This window comes from Anolis sagrei, chromosome 10 (genome assembly GCF_037176765.1).
Source record: "Anolis sagrei isolate rAnoSag1 chromosome 10, rAnoSag1.mat, whole genome shotgun sequence".
In the NCBI taxonomy this organism is placed as follows: domain Eukaryota; kingdom Metazoa; phylum Chordata; class Lepidosauria; order Squamata; family Dactyloidae; genus Anolis; species Anolis sagrei.
This window is the reverse complement of record NC_090030.1, coordinates 11729462-11749477: the sequence shown is the minus strand read 5'-3', so window position 1 is coordinate 11749477 and position 20016 is coordinate 11729462. Positions and strand designations below refer to the sequence as shown.

The following is a 20016-nucleotide window of genomic DNA, read 5'->3' as shown; positions in this document are numbered from 1 at the left end:
GGAATCCAATATTCTTAGGCTGGGAAAAACTGGTTTTGAAAAACGAGCATTTACTGGAAAAAAAGAGAGAAGAGGAACACAGCTGAAATACATTGCATTTTATTGGAATATAGGAATTGAAACCCAGGTTTTTATGAGTGCAATGCCTGGGGGATTGGCGGAAACTGAACATTAGTTTCACTTTCTCCCTCATTTGAAATGCTTTAGTCTCATTTCCTGTAAAAAAAAAGTAAAGAGAGCCTATGAGGCAGAAGAGAATAGCATCACTAATTCCACAGCGCCATAATCTTGGACTTGGGAGACTTAGTGCAAAATTTCACTGGGCTTAACATCACCCTTTCGTCCTTTCCTCTTTCTCTCCCTTTTGTCTTTCCTTCCTTCTCTCTTTCCTCCTTCCGTTCCTCCCTTTCTCCTTTCTTCCTTATCTCATTCCTTCCTTCCTTCCTGTCACCCTTTCCTTCCACCTTTTCATCCTTTCCTCCTTCCTTTCGTCTTTCCTTCCTTCTCTCTTTCTTTCCTCCTTCCCTCCCTCTCCTTCTATCCTTCCCTTTCACCCTTTTGTCCTTCCTTCCTTCTCTCTTTCCTCCCTCTCTCCCTCTTTCATCTTTCCTTCCTTCCCTCTTCCCTCCCTCCTTCCCTCTCTCCCTCTTTCTCTTTCCATCCTTCCCTTCCTCCCTTTTGTCTTTCCTTCCTTCTCTCTTTCCTCCTTCCCTTCCCTCTTTCTTCCTTTATCCATTCCCTTCCACCTTTTTCTCCTTTCTTCCTTATCTCTTCCCTTCCTTCTTCCCTTCTTCTTTCCTGCCATCCTTTCCTTCTACCTTTTCCTACTTCCTTTTGTCTTTCTCCTTCCTTTTGTCTTTCCTTCCTTCTCTCTTTCCTTCCTCCTTCCCTCCCTCCTTTCCCTCCCTCTTTCTCCTATCCTTCTCTTTCACCCTTCCTTCCTTCTCTCTTCCCTCACTCCTTCCCTCCCTCCCTCTTTCTCTTTCCATTCTACCCTTCCTCCCTTTTGTCCTTCCTTCCTTCTCTTTTCCCTTCCCACTTCCCTTCCCACTTCCCTTCCTTCCTTCCTTCCTTCCTTCCTTCCTTCCATCCATCCATCACCGGGCAGCCAGTTCTCCTAGCAAGGAGTGCTACCACGTGGCCCCGAAGTTGGATAGTTTGCTTATGCATGATCTAGTGTAAATGCTTGCTGGGCACGGGTCCTCCTTAACCACGGTCCTAGTCCAAATTCAACCTCAATCTTGTGAGTTCTCTTAACTAAAGAGAGCCAAACATTGGAACTTCTGACATCGTGACCATGTTGGTTGCCATTGTATTGTCGATGGTTTTTATGGCCGGAATCACTGGGTTGTTGTAGGTTTTTTTGGGCTATATGGCTATGGTCTAGAGGCATTCTCTCCTGATGTTTCACCTGCATCTACCTCACCACCTCTGAGGATGTTTGCCATACATGCAGGCGAAACGTCAGGAGAGAATTCCTCTAGACCATGGCCATATAGCCCGAAAAAACCTACAACAACCCATTGGTTGCCATTTTTTGCACCTTTCCCACATTTACTATCTATAGATTGGTATTGTGCTTGCCCAGAATTGTACACAGGATTCCAAATAGACTCACACCACAGAATTAGATGAGAACAAGTGTGATTTTGGCAGCTTTATTTGGAACCTCTTGATAACAGCCTCTGAAAGGAAAGTTACATAAAACATAGAAGTGCCAAATCCCTTAAAGAATATAGGGATCAAGTTCATAAATAACAAAACAATGATGAATAGTTACGAATTGCCCCCCCCTCTCTCTTTTATTATTATTATTTTTTGGTTATCCCATTTCTCACTGTTGATTTGCGTAAGGATGACTTTCTTTTCAGATTTTCTTTTCTTTTTCCTGGCGTACTTCAGTCCAAAGGTTCTATGCATCTGGAGTATTATTCAGGAAAATGGCAGCTGCCAATGAAAGAATCCATTTCAGATGTGGAGAGACCATCAATATTGTGGCACAGGCAAAGCCCTAGCTTACCTGGGAAGCTCCCATTAGGTCTTTGGGTTGAAGGGAAGTCAATGCATGTCCACCATGGTTGGGTTTTCTGTGGAATGTAGAGACAACAGATTTTGGTTCCTAGTTCCAGCCCTAACCGCTGCTATAAAGTCTTTCATTGGCTGACATACATACACCTACAACAATAAACATATGTATGGTCTTTGTTCCTTGTTGTGAGAGGAGGCATTCAATGTGAAACACCTCACCTCCTCACCCTGCTAGCTTTAGGTCCCAGGAGCACACTTCCATGACCATTTACCCAACGGAGATAGGGAAGGATGGCATTAACTCTCTTCTATTTGTTGGTGGGAACGAGAGACAGGGCCTTTTTGGCAGTGGCCCCCCGTCTGTGGAACTCCCTCCCTAAGGACATCAGGTTGGCCACCTCCCTCCTGTCCTTTAGAAGACAACTGAAGACCTGGCTCTGGAAGCAGGCATTCGACTAGAGGGGAACGGCAATATGAAAGAAAAACTTTTGGACATCCCGATATTGGACTCTCCCGGCTTGGCTTTCGCGTATTGGCACGCTAATTTATTGTTAACTAGCCATCCCCTGCCATGTGTTGCTGTGGCCCACAGGGGGGTTCTGTGTGAGAGGTTTGGCCCAATTCTATCATTGGTGGGGTTCTGAATGCTCTGTGATTGTAGATGAACTATAAATCCCAGCAACTACACCTCCCAAAAGTCAAGATTCTATTTTCCCCAAACTCCACCGGTTTTCACATTTGGGCATATTAAGTATTCGTGTAGAGTTTGGTCCAGATCCATCATTGTTTGAGTCCACAGTGATCTCTGGATGTAGGTGAACTCCAAAACCAAAGGACACTGCCCACTAAACCCTTCCAGTATTTTCTGTTTGTCATGGGAGAACTGTGTGCCAAGTTTGCTTTCATTCCATCATTGGTGGGGTTGAGAATGCTCTTTGATTGTAAGTGAACTATAATCCCAGCAACTACAATTCCCAAATGACAAAATCAATTTTTTTTGAGTGGAGGACATACATTGGGTTGTTAGGTGTCTTGTGTCCAAATTTGGTGTCAATTCATCAAGTGGTTTTTGAATTCTGTTAATCCCACAAATGAATATTACATTTTTATTTATATAGATGAGTTTACTGTTGAATCTGGATAATGTTTTAAATTGATTTTATTGTTTTAATTGTAAGTTTATTGGAATATATGTGGATTGAATCATTGGATGCTTGTGTAAAGCTGCCCTGAGTCCCCTTGTGGTGAGAAGGGCGGGATAGAAATGTATGTAATAAATAAATAAGTTGTTGTTGTTGTTGTTGTTGTTGTTGTGTGCTTTCAAGTCGTTTCAGACTTAGGTTGACCCTGACCATGGAGGGCTGTATCCGGCCCTCGGGACTTAGTTTGAGGACCCCTGGCGTAGTGGTTTGAGCATTAGACGATGACTCTGGAAACCAGGGTTATCATCCTATTGGGCCATGGAAACCCACTGGGCGGCCTTGGGAAGGTCATACTCCTTTTGACACAGAGGAAGGGACTGGCAAATCTTGCTAAAAGTATACAGAAATGTCACATTTCCCTTTCCCCATTCCCTGTTCGGGACTTTTTAACATTGTCAGTCCATACAATCAATGGAAGCCCGTTAAGGAATCAAGTGAAGGACACACATGACGGGGTCACACTCCCCCTGAAGACGCAGGTTCGCAGTCTGGGTGTGATCTTGGACTCACAGCTGAGACTGGAACCCCAGGTTTCAGCGGTGACCAGGGGAGCATTCGCACAATTAAAACTAGTGTGCCAGCTGCGCCCGTACCTTGGGAAGTCTGACTTGGCCACGGTAGTCCACACTCTGGTTACATCCCGTATAGACTACTGCAACGCTCTCTATGTGGGGTTGCCTCTGAAGACTGCTCGGAAGCTTCAAATGGTCCAACGATCGGCAGCCAGGATGCTAACAGGAGCGGCTCTCAGGGAGCATACAACTCCCCTGTTGTGCCAGCTCCACTGGCTGCCAATTTGCTACTGGGCACAATTCAAAGTGCTGGCTTTAGCCTTTAAAGCCCTAAACGGTTCTGGCCCGACCTATCTGTCCGAACGCATCTCCTCCTATGAACCAGTTAGGATGTTAAGATTGTCTGGGGAGGCCCTGCTCTCGATCCCGCCGGCTTCACAAGCACGCCTGGCGGGGACGAGAGACAGGGTCTTCTCAGTAGTGGCCCCCCGGCTGTGGCCCTTTCCACAGACATTAGATCGGCCCCCTCTTTATTGGCATTCAGGAAGAGAGTGAAAACCTGGCTCTTCGAACAGGCTTTCAACTAAGCAGTACAATTGATTGATTACTGGAATATGGATTAATGGACAATGAGATCGGATGCTGATTCTATTGATGAGACATGATGGATTGTTGTTTTCTGTACTGTTGTATTGATGTTGATGTTAATTGATTGATATTACTGTTTTTAATGATTATGATTTTGTACTGTATTGCTGATACTGGTTGTTAACCACTCTGAGTCGCCTAATGGCTGAGAAGAGTAAAGTAAATAAATAAATGTGTCAAGCACCCCTTAGTTAGGTAGAAAGGGGAGACTCCATGCCATCCTGGTCAGACCTATGTGGCCGAAGAGTCCAAAGATATGTCATTAGCACACTTCTGTTCCTCTTAGCCCGCTCACCCTGTTCCCCTGCCGAGGAGCCTGGGGACCTGCTGCTGTCGAGATTGGTGAGCCGGCTCCAGATGTTGGCACGGCAGTTCCGGAACAACTTTTCCTGAAACTCCGATGTCATGAAATAGTAGATAATTGGATCCAGGCAGCAGTTGAGGCTTGCAAGGCACAGAGAAATGGAATGGAAATACAAAGTCCTGCGGCGTGCGGAGCAGTCTCGGATGGCCTCCTGTTTCACCATCATAAACAGAGGGAAGTTCACGTGGTAAGGCGTGAAGCAGATGAAGAACACCGCTGCGCATCCCAAGATCATGCGCCAAGCTTTCTGCTTCTCATTAGCGTGTTGCAAAGGGGCGTGGGACTCCTGGAGGGACTGCCTCATTTTCCATGTGCAATAAAGGATTATCACAAGAGGGAGCAGAAACCCAGAGAGTTCGGCCACCAGCACCATCGCAATGGAGGTCCCCATATTCAGTTGTCTCACTCCAAGATCAGCAAAACAGGTGTTGGTGTTGTTGGTCAAGCTGGGACTCCTCAGAATTGGGAGGGGCAAGCAAGCGGCCCCCACAACGGTCCAGATGGCCACACTTATGGCTACGTCGTACCTGCATTTCCAGTCCTTGGCTTTGAAAGGATGGCGCAGGAAGAGGTACCTTTGGATGCTGATGCAGGTGAGGAAGCAGATGCTGGCATACATGTTAAGGTACTTCAGGTAGAAGCATAACTGGCAAAGGAAACCTCCAAAAGGCCAGCTATGGTTGATGTAGTAATACATCCGTAAGGGCAAAGAGAAGATGTGGGCCAAGTCAGCTGCGGCCAAGTTCATCATGAAGATGACGGCTTTATTCTTCTTGTTGATGAAGCGGCACAGGACCCAAAGGGCAATGCCGTTGCCCAGGAGGCCTGGAATGAAGATGATGGTGTATGTGGCGGCATACAAAGTGGCCTGGAAATCCATGGATGGGTCGGTACAATTCCTGACAGAACTGTTGTCTCCCATGTTGATCAGGTTGGCAAGATCCCCGAAGGCAACTGGAGTTGAGTAGAAGAGTCCTATTTAAAAAAAGGCAAAATATCATATAATGTCATATTATGTTTTGAACAAATTTATTTATTTATTTACAACATTTCTACCCCACCTTTCTCAACCCCTGAGGGGGGACTCAGATCGACTAACACTGGCAACAATTCGATGCTGCAAATATCACAATATAACAACAACATAAAACCATAAATACACAATAGAGAAAATAGGCAAAGTTCATTGAATAGTCTATTGACCGCATCAACATTAAAAACAAAAAACAGACACGTGCACAAACAGACAACAATCACCATCCCAAGACCCCCACAACAGCGAACCAACACACATTAGGTTAAAAGATGACTAAAAATATTATCATTAAAATGTCAAGATAAAATTTCATACCACAAAAATTAAAATGAAGGTTAAAATGAAGGTTAGAATAGCTATTACACAATTCCAAGCCACTTCAGATATCTGTGTCACCCCTACAGTTGACCCCAATCGCCTCCAGATACGCAGTTCTCAGCTGCGTTGCTTTATAAAGGAAAAGGGCTGTTTGGTGTGTTATCTTAGCATTCTGGCCAGCCATTAAGAATGTAGTTTTGATATAGGGATCCCAGTGAGTCTTCTGTATGATGAATGGTCCGAGGTATTGATTTCTCTCTTTGTTGTGCAAAATACAATTAAACAGTACATGTGTAATATCCTCTACCTCTATCGCCCCACAGATACAGAAACGTTCATTATATGGAACTTGGTTAAACCTTCCATGTTTAACCATTGTATCTGTCTGTTCGAATCGGGTTCTAGTGAATACCCTCCTTAGATGTTTGGGCATTAAAAGCAATAACATTAATTATACAGTCATATAGCCGTTTCCATTATTATAACAATCATATGGTCCAGTTCAACATCCAAAGCGCCGGTTATGCCTGCTAGCCAAAAACTCGGTTCCAAAACCATGATTTCAGTTTTTTTCCTAAAGGAAAGGAGGGAGGATGGCAATCTAATCTTGCTGGGGAGTGAATTCCACAAGCGGGGGGTCACTACCGAGAAGGCCCTGTCCCTCATCCCCACCAGATGTACTTGCGAGGCCAGTGAGACCGAGACAGGCCATGCAGCCTGGAAAATTCACAGCAGTAAGTATGTGACTAATTTAGCAAGAGGAACTAAAGTCATATTATTTTTAACCAGATTCATAACATCCTGTTAATGTCAAGGCTTGGGTGTGTCTACTAGCAACAGACACTTTTGTATCTCTCCAACTGTAATTAAATAATGTCCCTTGACATGTATTGAAACAGCTATGGATCTGGGCAGGAAGCAGACTGCATTGGATAATACAGAACATTGGATGAGCGAAGATTGGATAAGCGAGACTCTACTGTATATTCAATGCATGGTTGGATGCCGGGGATCTGTCCCCTGGAAAAAGCAAGTCACACGGAAAATTGTCTTAGGACTGTTTGCAGAAATTCAAACTTATGCTCTGTTCTCCTACTTTAAAGCCTTACATTATGAAGGGTCTCAAATTTCAAGTCATGTTCTGGCCTTACACACATAATTGTAAGAATAATGCCATTGTTAAAAGTAATGTTACATGACCTTGTAAAGCAGTGTTTATCAACCTGGGGGTCGGGACCCCCAGGTTGTGCGGGGAGGGTCGTGAGGGGATGTCAGAGGGGTTGCCAAAGGCCATCAGAAAACAGTTTGGCCCAATTCTATTGTTGGTGGGGTTCAGAATGCTCTTTGGTTGTAGGTGAACTATAAATCCCAGCAACGACAACTCCTAAATTTCAAGGTCTATTTTCCCCAAACTCCACCAGTGTTCACATTTGGGCATATTGAGTATTCGCGCCAAGTTTTGTCCAGATCCATCATTGTTTGCGTCCACAGTGCTCTCTGGATGTAGATGAACTACAACTCAAAAACTCAAGGTCAATACCCACCAAACCCCCTCCAGTATTTTCTGTTGCTCATGGGAGTTCTGTGTGCCAAGTTTGGTTCAATTTCATCATGGGTGGAGTTCAGAATGTTCGTTGACTGTAGGTGAACAATAAATCCCAGCAACTACAACTCCCAAATGGCAAAATCAATCCCCCCAACCCTATCAGTATTCAAATTTGGGTACTTGTGCCAAATCTGGTCTAGTGAATGAAATACATAATAATAATAATAATAATAATAATAACAACAACAACAACAACAACAACAACAACAACAACACTTTATTTATATTCCACCCTTCTCACCCCGAAGGGGACTCAGGGTGGATCATAGTACATATACACGGCAAACATTCAATGCCACTTTGTATAGACCAGGGGTCCTTAAACTTTTTAAACAGAGGGCCAGGTCACAGTCCCTCAAACTGTTGGAGGGCTGGATTATAATTTGAAAAAAACATGAATGAATTCCTATGCACACTGCACATTTCTTATTTGTAATTCAAAAAGCACTTTAAAACAATACAATAATTAAAATGAAGAACAAGTTCAACAAATATAAACTTATTAGTATTTCAATGGGAAGTGTGGGCCTGCTTTTGGCTGATGGGATAGGATTGTTGTTGTTGTGTGCTTTCAAGTCTTTTCAGACTTAGGTTGACCCTAAGTGAGGACCAGGTAAACGACCTTAGGGGGCCGTATCCGGCCCCTGGGCCATAATTTGAGGAGCCCTGGTATAGACAATGCACAGACAGACAGAACAGAGGAGATGGTTTGTTTCAGCTGTTTTTGGTGCCATGAAAGGTTGGGATCAAGTCCTGGGGGTGCTGTTACTCTATCCTCTAGGGCAGTGGTTCTCAACCTGGGGTCCCCAGATGTTTTTGGCCTACAACTCCCAGAAATCCCAGCTATTTTACCTGCTGTTAGGATTTCTGGGAGTTGTAGGCCAAAAACATCTGGGGACCCCAGGTTGAGAACCACTGCTCTAGGACAAAGAGCCGTCAGGACTTCCTCCTTTCTTTTGGTCACCCAGCATTTTCTGATCTTTTTTCTTTATGGCGTCGTAAAACACCTCCCCCACTTTTAGCGGTACCTAATTTCGCTAATCACAGCTAAAGCTATTTTTGAATTGCTTAGGTAAACAATGAGCTAGGCTGACAGTTGGCAGCTCACGCCAACTTGGGGTTTCGAACTTGCAACCTTTTGGTTGGTAGATCTTATAATTGCTGATTTACCCGCTGTGCTAAACCTCCAGCATATCAGATATTTACGTTACAATTCATAACAGTAGCAAAATGGCAGTTATGCAGTAGCAATGAAAATAATGTTATGGTTGGGTGTCACCACAACATGAGGAACTGTATTAAGGGGTCGCGGCATTAGGAAAGTTGAGAACTACTGTTGTGAGGATTTATATAAGGTGCATTTTGACACTGGAAAATGCAAGCAGTTTGATACCACTTGAATAGCCATGACTATGGACGTCTGGGAGTTGTAGTTTTCAAAGTACTGTAGTTTGGTGCTTCTTCAACCCCTCAGGATTCTACAGCATTGAGTCACGGCTTTTCAAGTGACATCGAACTGCATTAATGCTCCAGCCTTTGCTGGCTTGTCGGTTCTTCCTCGACATTTGCCACCTGGTGTTGCTTGGCTACGTGTGCCATGGTTTCCATCTCAGAAATTTTGAAAGGGTATTAGCTTCCCTTCTGGAGCAATAGATATCAATTTGGAGCTATTTTTATCAGGATTGCATTGCAAGGGGAGAAGGTTAACTATCTTACTCCTCGCACGTTACAATCCTAATAACACTGCAGAGTTGCAAAGAGAGATATGGCCACCGTTACTATTGGAAAGCAACAGGCGTTCGTTCTTTCCCTTCCACAATGGCGCTTGCTTACATTCCTGTGGGTTTCGATGTAGTTATTAAATGTTCCTCTTCATAGAAAGGCAAAATCCAGAAGCTTTCTCATTTTTTATTAGTTCTAACAATGTGTGAAAACGTGGTTTCCAAGACAGTTTTTCAGACGCACGCCAGCCAGACACACTTGGCCATCTGAACCAAATCCCAAGGGTTATGCATGGACTTATATATATTTTCTATACATGTATAGAATTATTAATAACTAGTCATCCCCTACCACGTGTTGCTGTGGCCCACATCGGGGTTCTGTGTGGGAAGTTTGGCCCAATTCTATCGTTGGTGGGGTTCAGAATGCTCTTTGATTGTAGGTGAACTATAAATCCCAGCAACTACAACTCCCAAATGTCAAGATTCTATTTTCCCCATACTCCACCAGTGTTCACATTTGGGCATATTGAGTATTCGTGTAGAGTTTGGTCCAGATCCATCATTGTTTGAGTCTACAGTGATCTCTGGATGTAGGTGAACTACAACTCCAAAACCAAAGGACACTACCCACCAAACCCTTCCAGTATTTTCTGTTGGTCATGGGAGAACTGTGTGTCAAGTTTGGTTCAATTCCATTATTGGTGGGGTTCAGAATGCTCTTTGATTGTAGGTGAACTATAAATCCCAGCAACTACAACTCCCAAATGAGAAAATCAATTTTTTTTTAAGTGAGTGACATACATTGGGTTGTTAGGTGTCTTGTGTCCAAATTTGGTGTCAATTCGTCCCGTGGTTTTTGAGTTCTGCTAATCCCACAAACGAACATTACATTTTTATTTATATAGACTAGCCATCTCCTGCCGCACATTGCTGTGGCCCAGTCTATGTATATGTATTTTGTGTGTGTGTGTATGTATGTTTGCATATATATGTATGTGTGTGGTTTTGCGCATGCGTTGTAATGTATTTTTTATATATTTTTTGGCTTTTTAAGTCTCTTCTGGTGTGTTTTTCAGTGTTTTTATGAGTGATGGTCACTCGTTGGCCTGATAGGTGTATTTTGCACAAATTTGGTGTTAATTCGTTCAGTGGTTTTTGAGTTACGTTAATCCCACAAACGAACATTACATTTTTATTTATATAGATTTGAATAATATATTAATATCACGGCTTATAACTGATCCTGAATATCTGTCTTCGTAAAACTCTACTGAATTCAATGCAATTTCCTTCCTTGCAGGACAAGATTTTTTCCATCTGCCCTTTTACATGTGTGTCTCAAATTCCTTATACAGTAGAGTCTCGCTTATCCAACCTTCACTCATCCAACATTCTGCATTATCCAACACTGTCTGCCTCCCATCCGGATCCACAGCTGTTTCAATTTATTGCAATGTTTTGGTGCTAAATTCGTAAATACCGCAATTATTACACAACGTCACCGTGTATTGAACTGCTTTTTCTCTTGGATCAGCAAACCTCTACTATACTTGGAACTGAGGGCCCTTCTACACTGCCATATAAAATCCAGATTATCTGCTTTGGATTATATGGCAGTGTAGACTCATATAAACCAGTTCAAAGCAGATAAACTGGATTATAGGCGCAGTGGGTTAAATCACTGAGCTGCTAAATTTGTTGATCAAAAAGTCGCAGGTTCGAATCCGGGGAGCGGCATGAGCTTCTGCTGTCAGCCCCAGCTTCAGCCAACCTAGCAGTTTGAAAACATGCAAATGTGAGTAGATCAATAGGTACCGCTCTGCGGGAAGGTAACGGCACTCCATGCACTCATGCCGGCCATATGACCTAGACTTAATATAATGTTAATATGTTATATTGTATTATATTAATACAACATCATATTATATTATACTATTATAGTATATTATAATACAATATAATGATACAATACAATACAATACAATACAATACAATACAATACAATATAATATAATATAATATAATATAATATAATATAATGATCTAAGGGTTTTAGGAGACCACAAGCTTGAAAATTATATTTTGGAGGAAGGCAGGGTGTTTCACAAAAACATCTATTTCTGTTTTATTGATTATTTTATTGGGCCCGCTGATGCTGCAGCGGGTTAAACCATTCTGCTGCTGAACTTGCTGACCGAAAAGTCGGTGGTTTGAATCTGGGTAGTGGGGTGAGCCCTTGCTGTTAGCCCCAGCTTCTGCCAACCTAACAGTTCAAAAACATGCAAATGTGAGTAGATCAATAGGTGCCGTTCCAGCGGGAAGGTAACAGTGCTCCATGCAGTCATGCTGGCCACATGACCTTGGAGGTGTCTACGGACAATGCCGGCTCTTTGGCTTAGAAATGGAGATGGGCACCAACCTCCAGAGTTGGACATGACTGGACATAATGTTAGGGGAAACCTTTACCTTTACCTTTACCTATGTTTTGATAATCTGGGTTATATAGCAGTGCAGAAGAGGCCTGACAAGCCATTCATTTCAGTCATTTTCTTTCCCCAAGCTATTGTGCTCTGAAATGCAGCTTTCGCTTCGCCAAAGGAAACACACTCTAGACAAATCGGCCTTACCTCTCAACAGTTTCCATTCTTTCAAACGGCGACTGCCACCCCATCGAGAAATGAGAATGCCGGAAAGCCAAAGGACCTTCTTGTGGGCTCAGCTGCGTTGCCCATTTTGTTTCACAAGGTTTTTCTCTGTCGCCTCCGTTGCTCTTCTGGGAACCCGAGCTTTCAAACTGACTGGACGGATTTTTCAGGAGCCCGAAGACGGGAGCAATGACTGTACTCAAAGGAAATCCTGTATCTTGTTTCTCCTTCCCTTTCGAAAGGCGCTCGCCACAGCTTTCTGGAGCAGAAACAAATCAACAAATGACATCACAATGATAGGTTTGCCATGAGAGGAAAAGTTGGCTTTCTGTGCATTCTTTGCAACCGTGTCCTATTTTCGGTCCACGGTTTCTTTTCCATTCGAGGCTCAGTGTGCCAAAATAGAGGCCAACGTGGGAACTGTTTCCAGGAAGTTTGAATCCCAGTTATGAGTCCATTGGAAGCTCTTAAATTGTAATTTTTCCATTCCAACCCCACTCTTATCCCTCCTGCTGACAATACACATACAGGAGCTCAAGAAACACTGGACGGCAATGGAAATGGTTGCAGATGGTTTGCACTGCTGTGGTCTAACCGTGGTCTAATAGTGCAAAACAAAGGTCTGCAAGTGCAGAATCATACAGAACTCCAGTCAAAGTATATTTAGATTTCAGCCTTCGGAGCGTCGACCTTTACTCTTGAATGTTTCCATCTAACCTCTTCACAATGCTAGGCTGCTTTCTTCCCACAAGAGTCAGTTAAATACTTTCCCACAAAAATAAATATTGATACTAAAATACAACACGTCTTGGTATTTCAACATCCGTATTGTCCTCCCAACTCTGTCGTACGGCTGCAAAACATGAACCTCTACAAACGTCACCCTCGACTTCTGGAACGATTCCATCAGCGTTTCCTCTGAAAAATACTGCAAATCTCTTGGGGAAAAGACAAATGGACAAGTGTCAGTGTTCTGGGAGAAGAAACAAGGACCACCAGCGTTGAAACCATGATCCTCTGCCATCCACTTCGCTGGATCAAAGACCGTGTTTTCCAAAGGCCCAAATATCACCATTTCCTAATGTGATCAGAGGTGACCTCCCCACCCCCCGGGCTCTGTAAAATCAGGGAATTCATAGTATTGCCAAGGACACTAGGCTGAATTGATCTCATAATCCCCTATCTCTCCTCCTGTTTTTATGAATGGACGCCGACTACTCAGTGCTCCCCTGAACTTCCATGCATCCCCCCCCCCAATGCACTCTTATGAGTTCTTATGAACTTTCACGAACTGTATAGAAACTTTAATAAACTCTTGCCAAACTTTATGAACTTTTATGGACTTTGGGGGCGGGGGCTGACGTGACTTCCCCTTAGACCCTGCTCGCTTCCTCCTTTTCCTATGAACTCTGTGTATGCTCCCTTGCCTCTTTCCTCATTCCCTATATGTTAATATAAAAAATATGAAGAAAAGCAACCTTTTCATGAACCAGCAACTCATGGCTCTTGGGGTTTTCAAACTCCCTGAGTCAATAATCCCCTAACAAAGGATTTCACCAAGCCCATTTGCATGAACAATAAGAAAATGGCTCTGTTTGACCAGACCTTAGAGGGCTAATAGCCAGGCCATCCGTAATGATGGGGTCTATAGACACTTTGGATCATCCAGCACAAAGGACATCTCTCCATCCACAAGGAACCAGGGATTTGTCATCCACCTCCCTGTTGTGCCACATCCTGATCGCCTGAAACTAGCATCTACTTCATCAATAAACTCCATATCGCAGGACAGTGTGACAAAGGACCTGGTCTCTCAGGGCTAGATAAGAATGTTAATTCAAGGAATCAAACAATAACTCAGGCCAGGCATGAGAGTCTAAAGCTATCGACCAGCCATTTGGCAAACACCAGCCATTCTTAATCCAGTCAGCTAGACATTTCTTCATTGTTTCCCTTTTGCCCACCTCCTTTCAACCCCATTGGCTGGACGGCCAAAAGCAGGGCCAGAGCCCTCATTGGATCTCCTCCTGGCTTGCTGATGTCACAGCCCCCCAGCTCGGGGGGGGGGGCATGAGAACTTTTGAATCTGAAGGCTATATATACTGTCCAGTGGGTTATGTCGATTTGTTGACAGGCTACTGCCATAATCATCCTTTTCCACCTCGGTGGCTTTCTCTTCAACTTGGTGAGATTTATTCTGGAATACTGGCTTCTTTTCTCACCAGGCAACCCACAATGGCTTGGATCACAGAGACACTCACTGGAACACCTCAGCAAGCAAGAGTCCAAAAGTGGCAGGCTCAAACCCAGCACCTCAACCAATGGCTGATACCAAATGAGAGACTCCCTCCTGGGCACACAGAAGACTGGGTGACTTGGAAGGTGCTGAACAGACTGCGCTCTGGCACCACGAGATGCAGAGCCAACCTTCAGAAATGGGGCTACAAAGTGGAATCCTCAACATGTGAGTGTGGAGAAGAGCAAACCACTGACCATCTGCTGCAATGCAACCTGAGCCCCGCCACATGCACAACGGAGGACCTTCTTGCAGCAACACCAGAGGCACTCCAAGTGGCCAGATACTGGTCAAAGGACATCTAATCAACTACCAAACTCACAAGTTTTGTATTTTTCTGTTTGTTTGCTTTGTTCTGTTAGAAATGTAATATAATGGACTGGTTGCTCTGACACGACAAATAAATAATCCACAACTACTCTAAATTGCTTGACAACACTAAAGCAGTTGCTTTACTCTCAGCTCAAGAATGGAAAATGGAATTTCATCAAAAGAGATTTAAAGATGGGCTTAAAGCTAACCTTAAAATGTGAAGTTGTTGTTTATTCGTTGAGTTGCTTTCAACTCTTTGTGACCTCATGGACCAGCCCATGCCAGAGCTCCCTGTCAGCTGTGACCACTCCCAGTTCCTTCAAAATCAAGCCAGTCACTTCAAGGATGCCATCCATCCATCTTGCCCTTGGTCGACCCTCTTCCTTTTTCCTTCCATTTTCCCCAGCATCATTGTCTTCTCCGAGCTTTCCTTTCTTCTCATGATGTGGCCAAAGTACTTCATCTTGGCCTCTAGTATCCTTCCCTCCACTGAGCAGTCGGGCTTTATTTCCTGAAGTATGGACTGGTTGGATCTTCTCACGGTCCAAGGCACTCTCAGAATTTTCCTCCAGCACCACAGTTCAAAAGCATCTCTCTTCCTTCACTCAGCCTTCCTTATAGTCAATCCATAGGTTACTACAGGGAATACCATTGCTTTAACTATGTGGATTTTCATTGCCAGTGGAATAAACACCTTGAACTGGGAAACCCTGGCCCTCGAGTGTTTTACTGTGGCCAACAATGTTATGGATTTTGAAGAGGCACAAATAGAGGACAAAAGGGATAAACTTGCCAAGGGGAAGGAGGCACCTCAAACAAACCTTTGTTGGCACCCCGATCTGGAAATTCATGTCCTGACTGTGGAAGAAAAAGCATGTGGATCCTCCACAGTCATTTACGGCTCCTCCACCAATACTGTATCCTTAGAAGACCATCAAACCCAGCTACAGGGGATCGCCCATGATCTGGACTTACCAGATGAGAACAAACTATTCCCTCTCTTAAGCTTTTAGCAAATGACGTTCAACAGTGACAAATGCAAGATACTCCACTTTGGCAGGAAAAATGAAATGCAAAGATACAAAATGGTGGATGCCTGGCTCGAGAGCAGTACGTGTGAAAAAGATCTTGGAGTCCTCGTGGACAACAAGTTAAACATGAGCCAACAATGTGATGTGGCGGCAAAAAAAGCCAATGGGATTTTGGCCTGCATCAAGAGGAGCATAGTGTCTAGATCTAGTGAAGTAATGCTACCCCTCTATTCTGGCTTGGTTAGACCACACCTGGAATATTGTATCCAATTCTGGGCACCACAATTCAAGAGAAATATTGACAAGTTGGAATGCGTCCAGAGGAGGGTGACTAAAATGATCAAGGGTCTAGAGAACAAGCCCTATGAGGAGCAGCTTAAGGAGCTGGGCATGTTTAGCCTGAAGAAAAGAAGGCTGAGAGGAGACATGATAGCCATGTATAAATATGTGAGAGGAAGCCCCAGGGAGGAGGGAGCAAGCTTGTTTTCTGCTTCCCTGGAGACTAGGATGCAGAACAATGGCTTCAAACTACAAGAAAGGGGATTCCATCTGAACATGAGGAAGAACTTCCTGACTGTGAGAGCCGTTCAGCAGTGGAACTCTCTGCCCCGGAGTGTGGTGGAAGCTCCTTCTTTGGAAGCTTTTAAACAGAGGCTGGATGGCCATCTGTCAGGAGTGCTTTGAATGCAATATTCCTGCTTCTTGGCAGAATGGGGTTGGACTGGATGGCCCATGAGGTCTCTTCCAACTCTTTGATTCTATGATTCTAAAGATTCCTGCCTTGATTTCCAACCAGATAAACATTTATTTATTTTTATTTGTTCAGCTTTGTGTTTGTCACTCTCTGTGTGCAAGAATGGCTGATAAATATATCATGCTTATTTACGTATTCAGGGGCCATTCAAAGTCTCGTACTTTGGTTCTGAAATCTCAGTATTTGGGATGTTCGTAAATGGACAACACTTTGAGTCTTGGCATTTCCTTCCTTTCCCCTCCTTTTAATGAAATGCAGCTGCAGAGACAATGGACGTTGGGAGAAGGTTTTAAGGGGAAGTGCTTCCTATCACAGCATCCCAAACATCCTAATGTTAAACACTGCATCCCTCTGAGGATGTCAGAATCAAGACAATCAATGCAGAAAGAAAAGTAATTGGGAATGGAAATACAATCAGTCATGTACTGAGGTGTTGTTTTTTAACCACTTGTTGGAGTTTTGTTCTACAGAACTATTAGTGAAAGTGTTTTGATTTCTCAAACATCAGGCAAAAACTTGGTATGGATTTTTTTTTGTTTTTCAAAATATATTTGAGTACTAACTGTACCCACCATGTATTGCTGTGGCCAACCTTCCCTCCCTCTTTCCTGCCTCCCTCCCTCCCTCTCTCCTTCCTTCTTTCCCTTTTTTTCTTTCCTTCTCTCCTTCCTTCCTTCCTTCTCTACCTCTTTCCTTCCTTCCCCTCCCTTTTTCTTTCTCTCCTTCCTTCCCTATCTATTCTTGGAATGCAACTCCCAGCAGTCCTCCTGATTGATCTATCTCCCTACTATCTATCTCTATCTAATCCAGTGGTTCTCAACCTGGGGGTTGGGACCCCTGGGGGGGTCACAAGGGGATGACAGAGGGGTCACCAGAGACCATCAGAAAACACAGTATTTTCTTTTGGTCATGGGGGTTCTGTGTGGAAAATTTGGCCCAATTCTATCATTGGTGGGGTTCAGAATGTTCTTTGATTGTAGGTGAACTATAAATCCCAGCAACTACAACTCCCAAATGTCAAGGTCTGTTTCCCCCAATCTCCACCAGTGTTCACATCTGGGCATATTGAGTATCCGTCCCAAGTTTGGTCCAGATCCATCATTGTCTGAGTCCACCATGCTCCCTGGATGTAGGTGAACTACAACTCCAAAACTCAAGGTCAATGCCCACCAAACCCTTCCAGTATTTTCTGTTGGTCATGGGAGTTCTGTGTGCCATGTTGGGTTCAATTCCATCGTTGGCAGAGTTCAGAATGCGCTCTGATTGTAGGTGAAGCCTAATATATTCCAGCAACTACAACTCCTAAATGATAAAAACAATCTCCCTCAACCCCACCAGTATTCAAATTTGGGTGTATTGGGTATTTGTTCTAAATTTGGTCCAGTGCATGAAAATACATCCCTCATATAGAATTCATAACAGTAGCAAAATTACAGTTATGAAGTAGCAATGAAAATAATGTTATGGTTGGGGGTCACCACAACATGAGGAACTGTATTAAGGGGTCGTGGCATTAGGAAGGTTGAGAAACACTGATCTAATCTATATATCTTATCTATCTGGAGGATTGCTGGGAGTTGCAGTCAAGGAATAGGAAATATGTACAGATTGGGATGCTCTCAAAGAAATCCAAGGAGAAGCAACCTTTCAGTGCATTTGGCGCATCCTCCTCCCCTAAAGGGCCTGGTCAAGGGAATGCTAGGCATTGTCATTTTCGCACATGCACTGTATAGTCATTTAGCTCTTTTGGGGTTTTTAAGTCCTTTCTGCTGTTTTTTGGGAGGGGCTGATGAGTGATGGTCACTCGTTGGTCTGTTAGGGGTGTAGTGTCCACATTTCATGTCAATTCATCCAGTGGTTTTTGAGTTATGTTAATCCCACAAACGAACATTACATTTTTATTTATATAGATATGTACAGAAGAACCTAAACATCACAAAAGGTACCAGATCCCATAACTTCTTGTCCTCTAAGCACGATCAGCCCTGGTTAGGATTTGAAACAAGAAGACATAGTCTTTATAATATTTATTGTTATTGCTTTTAGTTTTTAAATGTATTGTACCGTTGTTGTTTTGTTTTTGTTTTTGCTTTTAACCGATGTATGTATTTTTATATGGCATCTAATTGTGCCGATTCATACACTGCCCTGAGTCACCTTCGGGCTGATATGGGATAGATAAAAGTGACGTAATTAAATAGATAGCAAAGTTGACCGCCACATTCATGGGTTAGACGTCAGTGGTTTAACATCAGTGAGCCCAGCATCTTGAGCTCTGAGGATTACCTAGGAAGGAATCCCACTGGAGCAGTGCAGCACATTCAAATACCTGGGAGTCACTCTGGATCATGCTCTGACTTACAAGAAGCACTGCTTGGCTATCAAGCAAAAAGTGGGTGCCAGAAATAATATCATACGAAAGCTGACTGACACAACCTGGGGATCACAACCAGACACAGTGAAGGCATCTGCCCTTGCGCTTGGTTACTCCTCTGCTGAATATTCATGTCCAATGTGGAACACATCTCTTCAAATCAGTGGATGTGGCTCATAATGAGACATTATCACAGGATGTCTACACCCAATTCCACTGGAAAAATTATACTATTTATCCAATATTGCTACACCTGACATCCATCGGAAAGTAGCACCCTGTAATGAAAGGACCAAGGCATTGATATCTCCATCCTATCTTCTCTTTGGAAATCAGCCAGCACACCAATGCCTTAAATCAAGAAACAGCTTTCTAAGATCTACAGAATACTCACAGGAACACCTCAGCAAGCAAGAGTCCAAAAGTGGCAGGCTAAAACCTAGAACCTCAATCCTTGGCTGAGACAAGATGAGAAACTCCCTCCTGGGTACACAGAAGATTGGGTGACTTGGAAGGCACTGAACAGACTGTGATATGTCACCACGAGATGCAGAGCCAATCTTAGGAAATGCGACTACAAAGTGGAGTCCACGACATGCAAGTGTGGAGAAGAGAAAACCACAAACCATGTACTACAATGCAGCCTGAGCCCTGCCACATACATAATGGAGGATCTTAGGACAGCCCCAGAGGCACCCTATCCGGCTTCTGGTCAAAGAACATCTAGTATAATGCCAAGTTTTTAACTTTACTTGTGTTTTAAACACATTATAACTGTATTCTCAATTTGCTTCTGACACGATAAATAAATAAATCAGTGGTTTTGATTATTATCTGGAACTTCTGATCTTTTAAAAAGGTTATTTCCATCTACTGCGGTTGTGGTAATTTCATCTTTTTTTCTCATTTTTTAGGGGCATGTAAGCAAGGAGATAACTTTGTCTTGGCAACAATCAGCCGTTAAATATTACGCACAGGATGCACCTGGAGGTGGAAAGAAGATTCTTATGCCTTTTGAGAAGAAAAAAGAAGAAGCAGAATATTATGTTGTATATTATGTTGTATATTTGTGGGGTGTGAAAAGTACTGTTCCTCTGTTTCCCAAATGTCTTATTTTATAGTTTGTGTTATCAAAATAGTTCGTGTTACCAATAGTTTGTGTTAAC

At 43.4% G+C, this 20016-nt stretch overlaps 1 protein-coding gene across 2 annotated transcripts; it reads right to left on the bottom strand.

Moving 5' to 3' along the window:
• Positions 1-1639: 1639 nt before the first annotated feature.
• Positions 1640-12968, bottom strand: LOC132763005 (putative P2Y purinoceptor 10). 2 transcript variants are annotated; one of them, XM_060756312.2, is made up of 3 exons: positions 12066-12953; positions 4686-5729; positions 1640-2087 (listed from the first exon to the last, which is right to left on the bottom strand). In XM_060756312.2, exons 2-3 carry the CDS (start codon positions 5674-5676, stop codon positions 2059-2061), a joined length of 1020 nt encoding a protein of 339 aa, XP_060612295.2. In that variant the 5' UTR covers positions 5677-5729; positions 12066-12953; the 3' UTR covers positions 1640-2058. The 2 variants fall into 2 exon arrangements, with proteins under 2 accessions (XP_060612295.2, XP_060612294.2); XM_060756311.2 differs by lacking the exon at positions 1640-2087 and having other exon boundaries at positions 4412-5729; positions 12066-12968.
• Between the last annotated feature and the right edge of the window lie 7048 nt (positions 12969-20016).